The sequence below is a fragment of the Diplotaxodon limnothrissa genome, linkage group LG8 (assembly GCF_057381915.1).
Source record: "Diplotaxodon limnothrissa isolate DT_005_m linkage group LG8, D_limnothrissa_male_GT1.1, whole genome shotgun sequence".
Lineage (NCBI taxonomy): Eukaryota > Metazoa > Chordata > Actinopteri > Cichliformes > Cichlidae > Diplotaxodon > Diplotaxodon limnothrissa.
In genome coordinates, this window is record NC_140603.1 from 17524305 (window position 1) to 17545128 (window position 20824).

Sequence of the window (20824 nt, forward strand, 5' to 3'; positions counted from 1 at the left end):
CACACTTATTTAAGTTACTTCCTGCGTCATTTTTTCTATAAAATATTACTTTTTTCTTCCTATAAAAGGCTGAATTGTTACCCCATTTTTTGAATGTACCTATTGGTAAGGCTTTGTAGTTAAATATAGTAATTTCAGATAAAATACAAATACATTTGTAGGGGAATTAAGCCTTAAATGTGTGCATGTTGATGACAATGGTTGTTGTCATTGTCAGTTAAAAAGATAAGCAGCTCTTTGCCACAGTGCTAATAATATCAAAGCTAAACAATGTTACTTTACAAGTATAACTATGTTTAGAATGTTAGCATGCTAGAGTTAGGCATGAAGTAAGACTGAACCGGTGGTGATGTCATTATTTTGACAAGCACTGAGTCATTAACCAGCGTTAGAGAAACTTACATTTTGAAATGAAAATTGTGCCAGACTTTTCCACATACTGAATGCGGAATAGCTGTTGCTAGTTCCTGGTACCAGCTACTGTTTTGGTACCTACTCCACCCGGCTTCCAAGCGATCCGAGGAGATCCAAAAATGTGACATCAGCAGACTGCATGCCACTGATTGGCTGGTCGGTGGTGTTACTCCTTCACCAAATTTAAAACCGCTGTTTTAGAAACTTGGCAACGAAGGAAACAGCTACAAAAAACAACGCTGTGGGGGATGCCACAAGATGGGAGGTTGAGGGGTTGAAGGTTCCCAGAACTTTGACTGTTTTCATCATTTCTCCGCTTTAGAAAAATGAAACGAGCACCAAAATGTAATTACAGCTGCTAAATCAAAGTGAAGAGTGCCGAATGCTGCCTTCAGCGGGATGTGAAAGAATGCACCCGTGTTTCCTTCTTAGAGCTGGTGTCAGCAGATCATTTACCTGTTTTTGTTCCAAAATTATCCAAAATATTTGAAAGCCAAGGAATAAAGTTGATGTAAGCAGCACCTGGCAGTCGCCCCTGTCACAAACTGCATCCTGATCCTGAAGGAGGAGAAGACCACAGGCAACTGTAACAAACAAACCAGTAATTTTATGGTAATTCTTGAGGGAAAGTCAGGGCTTCACACAGTAAACAGTAAATTTTGATCCCTGGTGGTTCTAACATCATATCATGTGTTGATGATTTGGGATCAGATGCTCCCGATTCCTCTGGGGACATTTTCCCAATCCAGCTAAAAACCTGTGATGTTTCAGGATGAAGAAAAGTGGCGTCTGTCTGACGAACACTACCATCCCTAAATGGATAAACTACGACTTCCACTAAGCATGATCATGGATATTAAAACGCAGCCGGCTGCTTTCTTCTCTACTGAGTCAGTCTCCCACATAATCTGTTCACATTTTCTACTCATTCCACTGTAAACCACAGAAAGCTGTTCTTTCAGCAGTCTTTTAGCAATATGCACATCACACCAGTAATTTTCAACTAAGGCTCTATGGCTTTGTTGTCCTCAATGAAGGAAATAATATGCCAACCAGAGAAAAAAAAAATGTTTTTTAAACCCTTCTGCAGTGCATATGTGATTTTAGGTTCTTTTTATGAGCTCCATTATTTTCAAGGCTGGAACAAGAAGCTGTACAGCCTCGACCCTGCCACTTCTTCTACTGGACATCTTTTAGTGACCTGCAAGTTTTTCTTGTGCTAGTGTCTCTGAATAAGGGCCTTTTAAATCAGCATAGACAATAAGGTCATGTGTGCTTTTAAATCCTTCTGTCCACGAAAACTGACGCACCAAATCAGAAACAAGAGCACCAGATGTTTGATTTCTGCCTGAAATGTGTGTAGGATGGACAAAAACAAAATAAAGAACTGAAATATTTTAGCATTTAAAAGTGCCTGTACTGTTTTCAATTCAGAGCATTATATTAAAGTTCGTTTTTTTAACGTCAGCTCATTGGCTGAAAACGGGATCTAAAAACTGTTTAAAAAAGAGATGTTAAAAGTGCTGCTTTGGTTTATTCAAATCATAGTCGTTTAAACAGAAAGAAGACAAAAAAACAACAACTTGCACATCTCACACACACACACACTCACATGTTTGGGATTAGTAGAGCTGCTTCCACTGAGCCAACCGCTGAATTGAGCATTTATATTGTGTGATGTAAAATGTCAGCGGGTATTTCCAGGCAGCAGATGGTGACAGTTTGCCTACTTAACTTTAACACAATGCATCTGAACACACTTACACACACACGTAAGCACAGGGACCCAAACTCCAACTTTCACCATAAAAACAAAACAAAAAACCCCTATACGTTCTCAGTCCCATATTCCCATCTGAAAATAGCAGGTACTGCATGCCATTTAAATGCAAACACCCGAACGCACGCGCGCACACACACACACACATTTACCAGCGACAAAAGCCTGCCTCTATAGACCATGACATCAGTGCCGTTTCCCACAGATGATACAGGAACTGCAGATGACAGATTGATTGAAAAGATCTTCCTCTCTCTCTCATACATCACTCTGGCCTCTTTATCATCGTCTTGCTGCTCAATCCATCTGCTGGAAAGAGAAGAGAATTCCATTTAGGCCAGCCCTGACCACCAGAGCAGCTTTATGCATCATATCCAAAGCAAGACAGCCATGATTTCTTCTCCTTTAATTCTACTTTGCCCTCCTCCTGACGATGGAAACGACTGGATGCTATTAGCCTTGTGAAGTTTGAGCTGCTTGATAATCTAATGCCAAAAGTTCTGTACTTTTGAGAGGTTGGGAGAAGCCTAAAATTTAATCTAAAGTCGTGGAGGGATTTGTCTGAGCTCCTCTGAAATGTTTGGAAGTTTCTTTTTAAAAATCTATTCGCCTTGGCAATATGTTTAGAAAAAACGAGAGAAATGGAGAAAATTTTTATAATGCAAAGAAGATACAATATACCGTATGTATATATGTGAGGCGAAGCTCTAACTTCTGTATCACACTTATCTCTGTTGTAATGTCACCATAATGAGCAACTGCACGGATCAACACAGGCAGACTTTTGGAGATGACAGAAATGAAACACCTACGCAGCAACTCTGCAGGCAAACATATGCAAAATGATTCAGTAGCTACAAGCAAGTTTAAGAAGACTGACTCTTTTGGATTAACTTGGCTTTTCACTGTAATGCTTGCACATCATTTAAGTACGTCTGAGCATCTTTAGATATTTTGTGGACATGTGACCACTTATTATGTGACGTTAACTTCCTCTGCTATTTTGCATGTGTGACAACTATGGTGGCAGTATATGATAATATAAATAAGGTCTCATAACACAGCTGGTCTGTGACCATCTGGCAATCAACAATCAGGAGGGAAAACTGAGTAGTTGCAGCCAGTACCCAAGTGGTTGCTGTAATGGCAGTTGCTGGAAAAATGATTGCTATAAAGCAACATTTAAGCAGGCCTACAGACTGGTCAGTGACACTCTGGCAAAAATATGCAATCCTCAACTGGTTGGCAAGTGATTGCAACACACTGCTAGCTATCACAAGGTGCAAAAAACCCTCCTTGTGATTGTTTTAGTCACTAGCAGATTTCCATGGTTGCCAATAGCCAACTTATCTGCGAACGCTCGCCATTTAATCTCTGAGCTGCATTGAAGATTGTGTAGTGTAAAGCGCTTTGGGGTCCTTAGGGACTAAGTAAAAGAGCTATACAAATACAGGCCATTTACCATTTAAGATTGAAAAAATGTGCTGCAAACAGGAAACGAATAAAGTTCACCTTCAAAGTAAAAGTTCTTTATTTCCAATTTGCATGGTGCATTTCACATTTTTACTATTGCTTGGCATGTATTTGATGTTTGCAGACAAATCGCCATCTTCCATGCAAACTGGTGGCCATGAGGGCACCAGTTTAGTTCACTGGTTGAGCTGGTGTCTGTATTACCCAAGGCTGAAATGCAGCAGCCTGGTTATGCCTGGTCTGACCTCTGGGTACGAGTCTGAAAAAAACAACAACCCAAAAAACCAAAAACGAAGCAGTGACAAAAAACCCTGTAGTTTTTCAGTGCATAAAGAAATTCCATTTTGCAATTGGTTTTGTGGTACTGACTGCCAGCAACTGGCCGTACAACATAGTTGCCAGGGGGAATACAAATTTTTTACTGACCAGTGGTTGCCAAGTGGTTGCCAGACAGTTGCAGACTAGTCTCTGTATCAGTGTGACTGTAATCACAAGGACACCCTCTTTGTGATTCCACTGAGCAAGCAACAACACATTTTTCGCCAACTGTTTGGGTTATACCCGAGATTCCAGAGGAACTGAAGGTTTCCACAGGATCAGTGGCTTCTGATTCTCCTTTCTGCAGTTTCATGGAAACTAAAAGAAACTACTCTGATGACACTGACTAGAAAAGAGACAGCAGATTTTTATTCATATTTCTTTTGTTAATATTCCCTTTAATAGACATGTGATGCATAACAATCACTGTAAGATAAAATTCAATGTCTTGAAAAACTTTCAGACTAATCTGAAATGGTTCGAGGTGTTTTAATATGAGTCATACCTCATAGATCAAAGCATATTGTGAGGAGAATGAATTAGACAGCTCCGTACATTAATCCTGCAGCTCTCCAGCAGTCTCAGAGAAGTTACTAAATTTCATCTCAGTAGCAGAAATCCAAAGACAGAGCACTGCTGGGAGAGAAGCCAGGGAGCAACATTGATTAGCAGCATTATCACCTCTATTCCTACCAGTTGTGCGCACACACATCGACACACACACACACACACACACACACACACACACACACACACACACACACACACACAGGCACTTCCAAGGTTATTGCAGGTTTCTTTCACTTTGATATTGGCTGCTGCACTCAGAGTGACAATGAATTTTTCAAAGCGTTGGATTTCTCACATACAAACAAGATTTTTTTTTCTTTCTTTCTTTTTTTTTCTCCTTTCAAATGAGCCAGATAGAACTGTTTTGTGAGTTATTAAAATCTGAAGAACTCACTTGTCTTGTCCATAAGGGGCTGCTATCTGATGCTTCAAATGATATGCATGATAGTATAAGAAAGCCTCTAAAAAGCCAGAGTGTAAACATACAGTCCACAGCATATGAGGATTGATTGGCTCATCACACACAATCAGTTCTTCTAAAATGTCTCCTGGGAAGACTTTTGGTGGAGTGTTTTTTCTTTTGATAGCCTGTTATATTGATGTTCTCAGCTCGTGCAGAGCAATTAGATAAGATAAGATAAGATAGAACTTTATTAATCCCTCGGGTGGGTTCCTCTGGGAAATTCGACTTCCAAAAAAAGCACAGCAACGACCAAAGTTACAGTTACAGAACTGTTATATATATATACACACACACACACACACACACACACACACACACACACACACACACACACATATATATAAATACAGAGACAAATATAAATAAATTATGACTTCATCCCATCTTTCAGCATAAAAGGTAAACAAACTAAAATGAGAAAAAAAATACGCTGAGGCTATTTTTGTATCCTTTGTAAGTCTTGCAATTGGAACACAGAGCTCTGCGTTCACTTGGGAACTGATCACAAGGATAGCGTTAGCAATTTGAATGGCTGAGGTAAAAATGCAACAAATAACACAAAAAATCCAGTCTGGCAGTGGCAAAAGTAAAAAAAAAAAAAAATACTGGTAAAATTGTAGTGTTACACATAGTCTCAACTGTTTTTATTTATCCACTTTTTAAGACAAAAAATTAAAATAGGATTGGTTTGAATTTTTGATTCAAAGCTACTTTACAAAAATATAACAACAAAACAATGAAAGTAAGCATATATTTTAAGGCTCTGTCCAACAGCCAGTTATTTAACATAGTTCAACTGTTTGTCAGTAATTTGGTTAAATATGACATTTATCAGATTTTAAAAAAAATTATAACCTGAGATTAGAGCAGTTTCTTGGTTGGAAGCAGCTGACGGCAACTAGCTAAAACTCCAGGGCGTTCCTCATCCAGGCCCAAGATATAATCTGGGAATGTTTCATTCCTGCGCTTAAGTTTAGTTTAGAACTTATTGCTAACCAGTGAGCTTACAAGTGCTTGTAGGAAAATTACAATATCTTTAATTGGAGGTAGGCTATAACACTTTAAACAAGTGTTTGAGCTAAGATAAGCTAAGCTAAGTTAAACATGTACTAGCTGCATCTTCCTGCATAACCTAGCTGGGTGTGTCCTTATGAACTGGATGGGCAACAAACGTCGACAGAGGAGTATTTGTTTCTAGTCACTTGCACATTGTATATGTACAAACTCGGGGTGTAAAGTAAGAACTCTTAAATTTTCTTAATTCTTAATTTCTTCTTCAGACTGAGTTTAGTTCATGTTTTTCCAGCTGAGGCCCAGCTCCGTCATCTAACATCCAGGACATCATTAGTCAAGCTAATCTGCTTTGTATTAGCATCGGCTTTGTTTGTCTGCATGTCAGCCACATCGTGGGCTGCTGTGGCACCTGAGCCAGAAGGCAGAACGATGCAGGTGATTAATGCAAGCCACAGTTTATGATAAATAAACCCACCGGCCTCTCATCTCTCTGCTGTTGGAGGAGCAATGACAGCATTCTGTAATCTGTTGTAGAGAAAGCTTTACTGCCGCATTCTTGTTGGCGTCTATATGAAATGAGAATGTAGATAAGCGATGAGGTGGTGAGTGTGTAATCCATATGGTGCACATCTATCTGGGTTTGTTTTGCTTGTCAGTGACCCTGAGAGTGTGAGGCACAGATGTACTGCATCCTAAATGAGCAGGTGTTGTCCAAAACAGCTATTCCAATGCATGAGTCAGGCAGGCAGGCATGACAAATATTCATGACTGCTGTTGACATGGTGTTGAAGAAATTTCCAGAACATCCGCCTACAAATGAAACTTTCATCTGGCAAGTTTGTTTTTAAAGTTTCTTGTTCTGCTCGTCAGCTTTTAAATATTTATGAACGAAAAGGCTGGAGAGATTTGTAGGGGGGAGAAAACACAGTGTTTAAACAGGAGTGAAGGTTGGCCAGACAGACAGCACCCTCTTCTGGTCACTTCTAAAAACTGCAGATTGCAAAGGCGTGTCAGAACAGACAGGTCTCTGGACATCAGTATAGTGGTTTTAAAAATAAGAATCTATTAAATTAACATTTTTGTTTAATAGTGTTTTGTTTAATGACTAACATATTAACATGATAGCATCACACAGTTGCTGCAAATTTGTTGACTGCACATCCATGACCTCACTCTTCTCTATGAGGTGCCGTAAGGGACATTATTACTGAAACGCTCTCACACAAACAACTGAAACGCTCTCACACACACTACTGAAACGCTCTCACACACACTACTGAAACGCTCTCACACACACTACTGAAACGCTCTCACACACACTACTGAAACGCTCTCACACACACTACTGAAACGCTCTCACACACACTACTGAAACGCTCTCACACACACTACTGAAATTTTAGCTCTCACACACACTACTGAAACGCTCTCACACACACTACTGAAACACTCTCACACACACTACTGAAACGCTCTCACACACACACTACTGAAATTTTAGCTCTCACACACACTACTGAAACGCTCTCATACACACTACTGAAACACTCTCACACACACTACTGAAACGCTCTCACACACACTACTGAAACGCTCTCACACACACTACTGAAACGCTCTCACACACACTACTGAAATTTTAGCTCTCACACACACAACTGAAACGCTCTCACACACACTACTGAAACGCTCTCACACACACTACTGAAATTTTAGCTCTCACACACACTACTGAAACGCTCTCACACACACTACTGAAACGCTCTCACACACACTACTGAAATTTTAGCTCTCACACACACTACTGAAACGCTCTCACACACACTACTGAAACGCTCTCACACACACTACTGAAATTTTAGCTCTCACACACACTACTGAAACGCTCTCACACACACTACTGAAACGCTCTCACACACACTACTGAAACGCTCTCACACACTACTGAAACGCTCTCACACACTACTGAAACGCTCTCACACACACTACTGAAACGCTCTCACACACACTACTGAAATGCTCTCGCACACACTACTGAAACGCTCTCGCACACACTACTGAAACGCTCTCGCACACACTACTGAAACGCTCTCACACACACTACTGAAACGTTCTCACATACACTACTGAAATTTTAGTTCTCACACACACTACTGAAACGCTCTCACACACACTACTGAAACGCTCTCACACACACAACTGAAACGCTCTCACACACACTACTGAAATTTTAGCTCTCACACACACTACTGAAACGCTCTCACACACACTACTGAAACGCTCTCACACACACAACTGAAACGCTCTCACACACACTACTGAAATTTTAGCTCTCACACACACTACTGAAACGCTCTCACACACACTACTGAAACGCTCTCACACACACTACTGAAATTTTAGCTCTCACACACACAACTGAAACGCTCTCACACACACTACTGAAACGCTCTCACACACACAACTGAAACGCTCTCACACACACAACTGAAACACTCTCACACACACAACTGAAACGCTCTCACACACACTACTGAAATTTTAGCTCTCACACACACACTACTGAAACGCTCTCACACACTACTGAAATTTTAGCTCTCACACACTACTGAAATTTTAGCTCTCACACACACTACTGAAACGCTCTCACACACACTACTGAAACGCTCTCACACACACTACTGAAATTTTAGCTCTCACACACACTACTGAAACGCTCTCACACACACTACTGAAATGCTCTCACACACACTACTGAAACGCTCTCACACACACTACTGAAACGCTCTCACACACACTACTGAAATTTTAGCTCTCACACACACTACTGAAATTTTAGCTCTCACACACACTACTGAAACGCTCTCACACACACAACTGAAACGCTCTCACACACACAACTGAAACGCTCTCACACACACTACTGAAATTTTAGCTCTCACACACACAACTGAAACGCTCTCACACACACTACTGAAAAACCAAGTCATTTCAGTGAACAGGAAGGCATTTCAGTTAAACAGGAAGGTGTTTCAGTTGAACAGGAAGGCGTTTCAGTTGAACAGGAAGGCATTTCAGTTAAACAGGAAGTTAATTCTTGACAAGGAAACTGAAGGAAAAAGTGTTAGATTTCAAACAAACCACTACACAGATGTCTACTCAGCAACCTGTTAGTTAGGGGTGGGTTTTTATAATCGATTTATTGATTAAAATCGATTCTGGCTTGGATAACGTGAAATCGATTCATTAAAATCCTGAATCGATTTTTTAATATAAATTTATTTTGCCTGAAATGCCAGAATCTCTGGTGAAACCTCACAAAATTTCAACAACCACCAAACAGCTAAGACAGTAAATGAGAGCAGGTACACGGCTTCTGCACAAAGACGTAAACACACAGCGCGGACCCGCGGATCAGAATCAGTGAGATGTCGCCTTTCTCACCCGACAGCACGGACACGGTCGGGGCTGAAAGCCGACAGCTCGCTGACTCTGATCTGTCGGCAGGTCCGCGCTTTGTTTTCACGCCGTTTTTGCGCCGATTCTAAAGCTGTTAGTTTGATCTCTCTCCAAACAATATTGACTGAACCAGCAGCAAAAGAAGATCCAAACTGCGCTTCACATAAACATCGTCATGAATTCCCTCACTGTTTTGCTTCCACCACGATAAAATCGCACGTCATGCACAGCCCTCTCTCTCTCTTTCTCTCTCTCTGTACTTCAAGAACAGTTTCCCGTCTAAAAATCTGTTTTCTGCATTATTCGCTTGCTTGTTAGGCACAAGTCTACTGTTGTTTACAGCGCAGTTGGCCGCTGTTTTTTTTTTTTGTTTTTTTTCATTTTACATACTTCCGAAAAGAAAACCTAATTTCTGCCATTCAATACTGAATAAATGTAAACTTTTTAAAATTATGCAAAATGCAAAACGTTAGCCGTGTCTCTAATAAAACCGCTGTAACGTCAGAGGTAACGTTCATATGTTGATTAATGGTTTTCTTTCGTTTTTGATGTACTGCAGAATATTTTTTATAAAATCCCAGGCCAGGAAAACCACCTTCATGTTTTTATGTGTTTTATCTTCAGCTACTTTGACACAAAGGCATCTGCTGTGATGCTCACACCTTTGATAAAGTCTTGCGTGTGTCAGCTTCCTTTTTTTAAATACAAAAATATGTAAATGTACTGATCTGAATTATAATATTTCTGACTGTCAAAATTCCCCATAATCAAATCGAATTGAATTGAATCGAATCCTGGAACAAATCGATTCTGGACCTTAGTGAGACAGCTGCATTACTTAACAATATATTAGCCTCAGCATAAGTCAAAATTTAGAATAGCGGGAGACGTGCATTATCCTGGTTATTTTTTTGGCATATGTGCTTTTTGTCTTTTTTAGCAAAGAAAAATATCTTAAAATCATCAATAAAACCAGGGAGAGAAGGCTTAGCGTTCCTCCATTTAGCACAATGGATATGATATTTACTCAAAAGTATGATGATGTTAATAATGTCTGAGACATCCAATGCTAGATGATCCATATAAAAAAAATTATGATGTAATTCAAACAGTGGCACATCATTAATATTTAGGGAAATCCAATTTTTTAAGTTGCACCAAATACATTGTGTGATAGGGCATAGAAAAAAAAAGATGTTCTAGGGTTTCATTTTCATCAGTACAAAAAGAACACTGATCCACCTCAAAGCCAAATCTCTTTTTTTAGAAATTCTGCCACAGTATTAGTTTTGTTTAAAGTGTGTTTCTTTAACTTATAGGCTATTTCATAAATTTTTAGTATGCTTTATCCAGTGTATATGAAATAACTAAACTAGAACCATGCCATGTAACCATTCTGTTGTAACTATGAAATATTTTGTCTTTGAAGAAACTACTAACAAATTTCTTATTGCATTTTTATCAAACAGCTGACATTGCCCTAGCAATAAATTTGGGAGCACTGATGAGAAATTATTGTATATCATAAAAATTTTAATCAAATGAAGCAGAGGCAGTGGGACCAGTTCACAAAATTTGTTATATTCTCTTTGAGAACAGTTTAGACAATATTTTTCTGAAAGTTCTGTGTAACTTAGAATGACACCTTTATCATCCAACAAATCTGTTATGAATATAATATTTTTGTTCAAACCAGTCACTCTTGAAAATAGATTTTTGATTAAGTGTTATTACCCTATTATTCCATAAGGTTGAATTATGGGGAGAAGTTGTGGGTACATCTCATTTTCCCAAAAATGCAACGTCTGTTTTGGAAAGTTTGATATCTTTATGGGGATTTTATTTGCCGCAAAATCACATTTCAAAATAAAGTCTAATCCTGTATACTATTTTATTAAACAAGAATCATGGGATGTGGAGCTAAGTAGAGTCTGGCTGTGACAGACAAGATTTTAACCATTTAATTCTAAGGGTGCCAACCATAAATTCCAATTCTGGAGTTTTGATACCACCTTTATTGTATCCCTTCACAAGCTGAGATCTTTCTATGTAATGGGTTTTATTCCTCCACAAAAATTCGAACACATTTCTATTTATGGTTTTCATGGTATTTATCGTTTTTTTATTTTTATATCGTTTACGTGGCGCAAAAAAGGTTGGGGACTGCTGTACTAGCAGGTTGCTGAGTAGAAATCCTTGTAGTGTTTTGAAATATACCACTTTTTCCATCAGTTTCCTTGTCAGGAAACAACTTCCTGTTCAGCGGAAATGCCTCTGGTTTCAGTAGTGTGTGTGAGAGCGTTTCAGTAGTGTGTGTGAGAGCGTTTCAGTAGTGTGTGTGAGAGCGTTTCAGTAGTGTGTGTGAGAGCTAAAATTTCAGTAGTGTGTGTGAGAGCGTTTCAGTAGTGTGTGTGAGAGCGTTTCAGTAGTGTGTGTGAGAGCGTTTCAGTAGTGTGTGTGAGAGCGTTTCAGTAGTGTGTGTGAGAGCTAAAATTTCAGTAGTGTGTGTGAGAGCGTTTCAGTAGTGTGTGTGAGAGCGTTTCAGTAGTGTGTGTGAGAGCGTTTCAGTTGTGTGTGTGAGAGCGTTTCAGTAGTGTGTGTGAGAGCGTTTCAGTAGTGTGTGTGAGAGCGTTTCAGTAGTGTGTGTGAGAGCTAAAATTTCAGTAGTGTGTGTGAGAGCGTTTCAGTAGTGTGTGTGAGAGCTAAAATTTCAGTAGTGTGTGTGAGAGCGTTTCAGTAGTGTGTGTGAGAGCGTTTCAGTAGTGTGTGTGAGAGCTAAAATTTCAGTAGTGTGTGTGAGAGCTAAAATTTCAGTAGTGTGTGTGAGAGCGTTTCAGTAGTGTGTGTGAGAGCGTTTCAGTTGTGTGTGTGAGAGCGTTTCAGTAGTGTGTGTGAGAGCGTTTCAGTAGTGTGTGTGAGAGCGTTTCAGTAGTGTGTGAGAGCGTTTCAGTAGTGTGTGTGAGAGCTAAAATTTCAGTAGTGTGTGTGAGAGCGTTTCAGTAGTGTGTGTGAGAGCTAAAATTTCAGTAGTGTGTGTGACAGCGTTTCAGTAGTGTGTGTGAGAGCGTTTCAGTAGTGTGTGTGAGAGCTAAAATTTCAGTAGTGTGTGTGACAGCGTTTCAGTAGTGTGTGTGAGAGCGTTTCAGTAGTGTGTGTGAGAGCTAAAATTTCAGTAGTGTGTGTGAGAGCGTTTCAGTAGTGTGTGTGAGAGCGTTTCAGTAGTGTGTGTGAGAGCGTTTCAGTAGTGTGTGTGAGAGCGTTTCAGTTGTGTGTGTGAGAGCGTTTCAGTAGTGTGTGTGAGAGCGTTTCAGTAGTGTGTGTGAGAGCTAAAATTTCAGTAGTGTGTGTGAGAGCGTTTCAGTAGTGTGTGTGAGAGCTAAAATTTCAGTAGTGTGTGTGAGAGCGTTTCAGTAGTGTGTGTGAGAGCGTTTCAGTAGTGTGTGTGAGAGCTAAAATTTCAGTAGTGTGTGTGAGAGCTAAAATTTCAGTAGTGTGTGTGAGAGCGTTTCAGTAGTGTGTGTGAGAGCGTTTCAGTAGTGTGTGTGAGAGCGTTTCAGTAGTGTGTGTGAGAGCGTTTCAGTAGTGTGTGAGAGCGTTTCAGTAGTGTGTGTGAGAGCGTTTCAGTAGTGTGTGTGAGAGCTAAAATTTCAGTAGTGTGTGTGACAGCGTTTCAGTAGTGTGTGTGAGAGCGTTTCAGTAGTGTGTGTGAGAGCGTTTCAGTTGTGTGTGTGAGAGCGTTTCAGTAGTGTGTGTGAGAGCGTTTCAGTAGTGTGTGTGAGAGCTAAAATTTCAGTAGTGTGTGTGAGAGCGTTTCAGTAGTGTGTGTGAGAGCTAAAATTTCAGTAGTGTGTGTGAGAGCGTTTCAGTAGTGTGTGTGAGAGCGTTTCAGTAATAATGTCCCTTACGGCACCCATACTTCTCTTCCACGACATCCCAAAGGTGCTCTATTAGATTGAGATTTGGTGACTGTGGAGGCCATTTGAGTACAGTGAACTCATGGTCATGTTCAAGAAAACAGTCTGAGATTATATAAGCTTTGTAAGATGGTGAGTTATCCTGCTGTAGGCAGCCATCAGATACTGGATATATTTTGGTCAGAGATGGAAATGGTCAGCAACAATACCCCCAAAAAGTGCCAAGAACATATTCCCAATATCATTACACCACCACCACCACCAGCCTGGCTATATGGCAGGATGGGTCCATTCTGACCCTACAATCCAAATGTTGCAGCAGAAATTGAGACTCATCACACCAGGCAATGTTTTCCCAACCATATGTTGTCCAAATGTGCTGACCTTGAGTGTTTAGTCTTACTTTCCTGTTCTTAGCTGACAGTCTGGTCTTCTGCTGCTGCAGCTCATCTGCTTCATGGTTTGACACGTTAAGGCTTCAGAGATGCTTTTCTGCACACCTTGGTTGTAACAACTGGTTAGTTACTGTTGCCCTCATTGGAACCCAGTTTTGCCCAGAGAACTGCCACTCACTGGATATTTTCTCTTTCTCGGACCATTCTCTGTAAACTACAGAGATTATGTGATCAGTAGATCAGCAGTTTCTGAAATACTCAGAGGAGCCCCTCTGGCTTCCAACATTTTAAAGTCAACAGATCATCCTGACCACATCACATCTACATACCTAGAAGCACCGAGTAGCTGCCATGTGATTTCCTGACTAGCAGATGAATAGGTTTACCTACGACACGTTCTCATCCTGACGCGTAAAATACAGACGATTGTGACAAGTCGATATTTTACACGTTGGGAATGAGAGCTGGTTGGAATGAATCTGTTTTACGTGTGAAATGAAAATGATAAACCTGTCAAAGCATGATGTACGTTAAATCTGTTCACTTTCAGATCCTGAATCACTATGTGATGGCCACAACATGAAGCTATTTTATTGTTGAATTATGAGTGATACTTTGTGTTTGTGTTGGAATGGACGGCTGGAGCCTCTGCTCGAAGCGTCTCATCGTATTATCACTGGATTGTGCAGTTTCCCCTCTATATCTATCTCTCTATCTACTTTTGTTTATGAGGCTAACAATGAGAGTGATGATGAAATTATTCCCAATACTCTCTGAATAATTACATCAGAATACATAATTTTTTTAATACATTTTATTTGAAAAAGGAATACTGAGCATCTCATTTCCAAACCACCAAACTTTTATTTTATGTGCTAAAAAAAAAAAAAAGCTGGCCCCAAACAAATCATACAGATCTTATTTAATCACAAAAAAGATGCATATTGCAACATAATGAATGCATGATTGTGAACACCATGCAGAGAGTGTTCTAGTTCAGACGTGACAGGCAGCTTTACTACCAGCATGCTGTATATACCATCATATCATTACAGGGAGTACGTTTGCATTAAAGGCAGTTATGCAGCACAGTTTCTCTCAGTCTCTCTTCACAACACACACCTAATACTTTTAAAAGTTGCACCCTTGCTCACAAAAAAAAAAAAAAAAAAAAAAAAAAAAAAATCACACATACACAGAAAAACATAAATGAGACAAAGCTTAGATTTGGTCCCAGATAACCAGAGGGGCAGTTAATTATAAGAACAAACTAATCGATATTAATGATCAACGAGGAAATTTTTGGGGGGAGAGTTTTGCAGATTGCTTTGTTGCTCATGCGTCTGCACAAATTTAAAAATGCTAAAAACTGAATATTTTTCTGTGTGTGAATCAGACGTCTGTATCAACACTCTGGTTAAAGAGCAGCAGAGAATCATAGATTACAGGAATTGTGCACAGACCTTCAATTTTTCTTCCTCTGTTCTCAAAATATGTCGATATGTCATATTTCTGCTGTGCAATTGTTTTTCTTAACACAGAGGTGGCTTTTCCATGACGCATTTCAAAAAAAAAAAAAAAAAAAGAAAGAAAGAAAAGGAGTAAATAAAATTCCCAAAGTATAAAGACCACAGGCATTTTTTCATAAACAAACACAGTTTTAAATGAGAAATAAAACTGATAAAAAACATTTATGGTATATTACATATTTATAATATGAGGATAAATGTAAAACAAAACATTTCTATTAACCCTTGTGTGGTGTTCGTATTTTTATTACTCAGCCAGTGTTCATGGGTCTGGTGGACCCGCTAGAGTTTTGGCTTTCCAAATTAACACTATCAAACAATTTTATGTTAAATTACTCAACAGATGTTTACTTCATCCCAATTACAAGACATATGAACAGCAAACATGGTTAATTTTTTCCCTTTACCTTTGTTAGATCACATTTATGAATTAATGTGCTTCTCGTTTTTCTTTTATATAAAATGTTATAAATAAATCAGTTATAATCAAGTGGAGTGAGTGGAAAGACACAACACATTTACACGTGAAAAAATAATTAATTGTTTAATTTTTCTTTTGAAAAAAACTGAACACGGGTCTCACAGACCCGAACACCATACAAGGGTTAAAAAAAAAAAAAGGTTAGCAATTGCACATAGGCTAGAATATTTCACTGATAAAGGGGGAAAATGGCACTGTTTTTTAAAAATAGATCAACATTTGAACAAAATTGTACATTTGCTTTTCCTAAGTCTTTCTACAAAATGAGGCCTGTTTGTTTTTAATAAAACACGTTAAAAATAAAAAAGACCCAACAGATGCGTGAAGAAAACGATGCGGTTTTAAAACAGACCCTTGCTTTTCTTCAGATTCTTTTGCTTCCAGTTTGGCAGAGCGTTGAACTCAACGCGACTCATCTCAAGAAGTTTCTATAAAACATTAAAAGTGAGCGGAAAAATAAATGTCGGCATTTATAACATTTTTCTTTATTTACTGAATTTAAATGTAACAAATAATTCTAATGGCCACGGAGCGAGTCCTACCTTGAAGTCCTGGTCTGAGAGGTAATCCTCCAGACGCAGAGGGTCCACTCCCTCTGGCAGCGGTTTCCTGGTCAGCTCCTCGATGGAGTACTGCTGCTTACTGAGCTTGGACAGGGCCTCTTTCACCAAGATCACTTTTTTGGAGAGCCCAGCCTGCGAACACAGAGGCAGAAATACTCTACTTTCTATTTTTTTCCACATTTAAGCTCAAACTCTGTCTTTTTGCAACACATTTAATCAAACATAACACCTGAATAAAAGGATAGAAAACAGCACTGCACTCTTGCTGCGATGCTTAGGACAAAATAATCTCCAGTTCAAGCTGTGACAGCTCCCTGACACCAACACTTCATAAGACAGACTGCAGTAAAAGACAAGCCATCACCCACCTTTGAAGCGATATTGGGGTCCTTCTCCCAGTATGGGAAGATGTTGGTGAAGGTCAGGGGTTCACAGCCTGCTAGGATCAAATAGGCCAGAGGGGGGCGCCGAGGATTCTTCTCTGTAGGTCAATGTTGTATTGAAAAACAGAAGGAAAACATAAGCCAAAAAAGAGACCGGACATTTAAGTACAGAATATTAGAGACTTTACATAAGAACAACATTACTCAGACAAACACGTTACTACGAAAATCATTCCTGCATGACTCGACTGTTAAAGTGAAATCTGTGATCTGAAGATTTTTATGGCCTCTCTCTTTGATTTCTCTTCTTTTCTTATATTTAAAAATGATGATGAAGTATTTGTGAATAATATTGCAAAACTTTAAATAAAATGTTCAAAATGCTTGTGTGTGACCTCTGACCTTTGCAGTACTGCAGCACAGTTTCCATGGCGCACTTCCTCTCGCTGTCCCAGCGCATTTTCGCAGATCCGGTGCACTGTGTGTCTTCAGGCTGCCAGCCCTGCCACAGATACACCTCCATACGGTTGTCGAGCAGAAACAAGGCTGAAGAAGAAATAGTGATGTGATAAGATAGCAAGCCATAACATGATTACATTGAACTTTTGTGTTGCGTTTGAACTGTTGCAAAATATTTGTGATGCATGTGGCATTAGCAGGCGTTCCTCTTGATTCCATCTTTCTTCATATCTGTAGATGTTTGCTGAAGATAAGCCTGAACTTGCTTCGCTAACTTTAAACTTTCTTTAAGAACTGAAATGTAGAAATAACTGAAATGCGACATTGCTCGCAGCTTGTGTTACCTGGTTGTTGTGCTGCGTAGAGGTTCTCCTGCAGGAAAGGCATCGCCATGACTCCTTCTGCTACCCTGGCGGGATACAGCACCTCCTCCCCTTCAAACACCCCGGAGCTCGCACTTAAGCTGAAGAGCCGCGGTGTGTGGTTGTACTTTCCTGGATCTGCAACACACACACACACACACACACACTATCTCTCTATCTACATATCTACATTCTGCTAAACACCTGGATAGTTGCTAAGCAGCGCATGTTGGGCCGTACCATCCAGCATACAGTCGTAGGCCTTCTTGTCTTTCAGACCCAGAGCCTTCACAAACTCCGCAGGTTCAGATCCTTCCTCCACCTCCTCCACTCTCACGCTGCTGCTGAGGCTCAGGCCTAACTCTGACGGATGCCTTGAAGACACAGACACGTGTTGATCCGCAGCCGCAGCCAAACATCCATTCATACATTTACACATCCTGTGCCTTACCTCTGGGTTAGTTTGTCCACTGCTCTTTTGGCCACCTGCTTGGCGCTTGCATGAGCTTTGCAGCCGTGCCACAAGTAGAGCTGGCCTTTCTCAGCATTAAGCAACACCAGGCTGCCACGAGAGCGCAGACTGCTATGCTGGCAGTCCACCTCCACCAGCAAGGCCTCTGACTCTGCCTCACCACGGACACAAAACAACCTCCAGGCTTCTGCAGAGGTGAAACAGACGTGGCATGCTTTCATGTTTTCTACCAGAACCACCTAAATAATTCATTCGGTTTATGAAGTATTGTGAGGCTTTAATCTTTTACAACAAGTCAAAGTTTCAACATGACATTTTTTTGGTTACCTGTGTTGTTGGTGTTGTTCTCTCTGCTGCCCTTATGGATGATCAGACCTCCCTGGAAGAGCTGCAGGAAGCAAGGAGGTTCTTTTCCCTGAGTCACCAACACCTGGAGAGCCACCCGCAAAGAAAAAGGTGAACAAAGCTGGATCTAAATTTACTTTCAACAAGCAGGGATTGTGATTCTAACACTTATTGTGGTTATTTTTGGTGCATCTGTGACTCACCTGTGACCCCCTGTGGCTTCCGAGCTCCACCGTCATGAGAGCGGAGGTTCCTTTCTCACTGGCGCTGGAGTGGCGGCCCTGCCAGAAAAAATACGCAGCCCTCTCTCTCCCAGGACCTCCAGCGCTCAGCTCCCCAGGTTTCTGCCGCTTCCCCACTGGAAGAACAGAGCACAGAAAACCTTCTGCTTATTCGGTTCAGGCTTTCAGTGACATAACAGTCAGCTTTTCTTCACATGCTGTTCTGATGAATGTGTGCCAACATGGTAAGCATGTGAAGCCACACAAATTTATTATTATTATTTTTGCTCGCATCTTCTTCCACTATTTATTCTGAGGCTGTGCCAAAATGTGACTCACCGAGCGTGGTGACAGAGTACTTCCAGCGGATGATGTAGGCGTCGCCCTCGTGCAGCTGGCCCAGGCTTTCCTCAGGCACTTCCTCCTCTCCGTGCTCTCTTATGTGCCACGCCTCTACGGCCACGGTTGCTAACTCTGCCTGCCTCCCATCCTCCGTCCTCACCAGGCCGTGACCCCGCTGGACATTGATGCCCTCCAGAATGGTCTTCACCGGCTCCGGCTCATTGTTCAGCAGATCTTTAGCGTCACATGGGTGGAGCTCCAAGTCAAGTGGGGCGCGCACAGTGGAGTGGACTGGGCTCTGAGCAAACCAGGACACTTTTAATTAGCTTTAAATTTGTTACTTTAAAAAAAAAACAAAAAAACAAACCCAAACAAACAAAACAAATCTCCTCTACCTTAACTTCCTCAGCTTGAGCCGCTTCCTCTTTCTTCCTCTCAGCCCAGTCCAGGAACTTCTCTCTGAACAGGGACGTCTCATTGTGCTCTGACAAACGACCAAACAGAGCCCAGCTCGGACGACCTTCCCCTTTCCTACATGTCACACACATGAAAGTTACCTTTAGTATTTTTAGTGTCTTCTCTGTGTGGCTGTACATGCACAGTGAGACCACTAGGGGCTGCAATATAACTAAAAATCTAACATAGCTCTCCGCTTGAACAGACAATAGAGGTTTCTGGCACAACTTCACCTACTTCCAAAGTGCATAGAGAAGAACAAGAGTCTGAAGAGGATGAAGCTCCAGCTGCGCATGCAGTTTAAAGAACAGCTTTATTACTTAACCAAACAATAAAGCTGTTCTTTAAACTACGTGTGCTGCTGAAGCTCCAAACTTCTTAAACCATTATAGCTGCTTTAAATGTGAGATGACCACATCATGCATTTAAAAAGCACCCCACAGAGGACAGAATACAGGATTAACATGTCACACTCACTGAGGCGTGTTCTGGTCTGTGCAGGAAGCATCCAGCGGGTTGACTCTGCAGTGGCTGTAATCGTAGCTGCCGCTGTAGAGCTGTTTGCCTAGTTTGACGGCCACTTTTCTGTCGCTCAAGGGCACATCTTTCCCGTGCCACACGTACACTTCGCTGCCAAAATCAAACACCAACACCTGGTGTGAGACAACAGCAGCAAGAGGAAGGAGGAGAGAGAGACGTTGGTTAAGTGTTTACTGAAATCTCTGTCTTGACTTTTATGGACGTGTCCTAAAGATCTTCAGCTTCCTGTAAGCTTTTAAAGACTTAAGGCTTGTAGGAGAATGAAATGGACTGAGTTTCTATTCCACTTATCAGAACTTCCCAGACATATGAGTGACATCACCTCTTTAGAGTCGAGCAAGGACACACTTGGGATAGAGGCCCAGGCGTCTTCGTGAGGCACCAGCTTGTCTCCCTGGAGTCTGTACACGCCATTAGAGTCCACCACGCCACTCTCGTACAGCTCATCCTCCTCTGGCTCTCCCGCCCCTACAATCAAAAACAGGGTAAGCACATGTGTGTGGTGGAGTGGGGGCTCAGTGGTTAGACAGATAATCCTTTAAGAGGATAAGAGAAGTGCTCTAAGGAGAGTTTGACAGAATATCTACTGGTACTAGTCAGTATTATTAGAGATACAGATGTCAGAGACTGTGTTGGTGTTTACTTATGAAAATGTGTGCACGTACCTCTGTATTTGGTCTTTCCACCCAGCAGGGTCCAGAACTCTTTGGCCCATCTGCTCTCAGTGTTGATGCCCTCCTCCAGCACCGTCACCTGAGGGGCCTTACAGCCGAGGTCCCTCTTAGCCTGAACGAACGCCGCCATCTCCGACGCCTGTCCACACAAAGCACACGTTACAGCAAATACACAGCAGTCACATTTTTTTCTAAAT

At 40.9% G+C, this 20824-nt stretch overlaps 1 protein-coding gene across 3 annotated transcripts in view; it reads right to left on the bottom strand.

The window, feature by feature from the left end:
* Positions 1-15836: 15836 nt before the first annotated feature.
* Positions 15837-20824, bottom strand: part of svild (supervillin d) — a 48350-nt gene continuing 43362 nt past the window's right edge. For all 3 annotated transcript variants that reach the window (XM_085361415.1, XM_085361416.1, XM_085361417.1), the window contains exons 16-29: positions 20619-20766; positions 20276-20421; positions 19891-20066; positions 19353-19488; positions 18955-19255; positions 18598-18752; positions 18377-18479; positions 18029-18236; positions 17818-17951; positions 17560-17715; positions 17159-17302; positions 16742-16854; positions 16353-16505; positions 15837-16238 (exon numbers count right to left, since the gene is read on the bottom strand). In XM_085361415.1, the coding sequence (XP_085217541.1) occupies positions 16152-16238; positions 16353-16505; positions 16742-16854; positions 17159-17302; positions 17560-17715; positions 17818-17951; positions 18029-18236; positions 18377-18479; positions 18598-18752; positions 18955-19255; positions 19353-19488; positions 19891-20066; positions 20276-20421; positions 20619-20766 (2160 nt within the window). In that variant the 3' untranslated portion in view covers positions 15837-16151. The remainder of the gene's footprint in view (positions 16239-16352; positions 16506-16741; positions 16855-17158; positions 17303-17559; positions 17716-17817; positions 17952-18028; positions 18237-18376; positions 18480-18597; positions 18753-18954; positions 19256-19352; positions 19489-19890; positions 20067-20275; positions 20422-20618; positions 20767-20824) is intronic.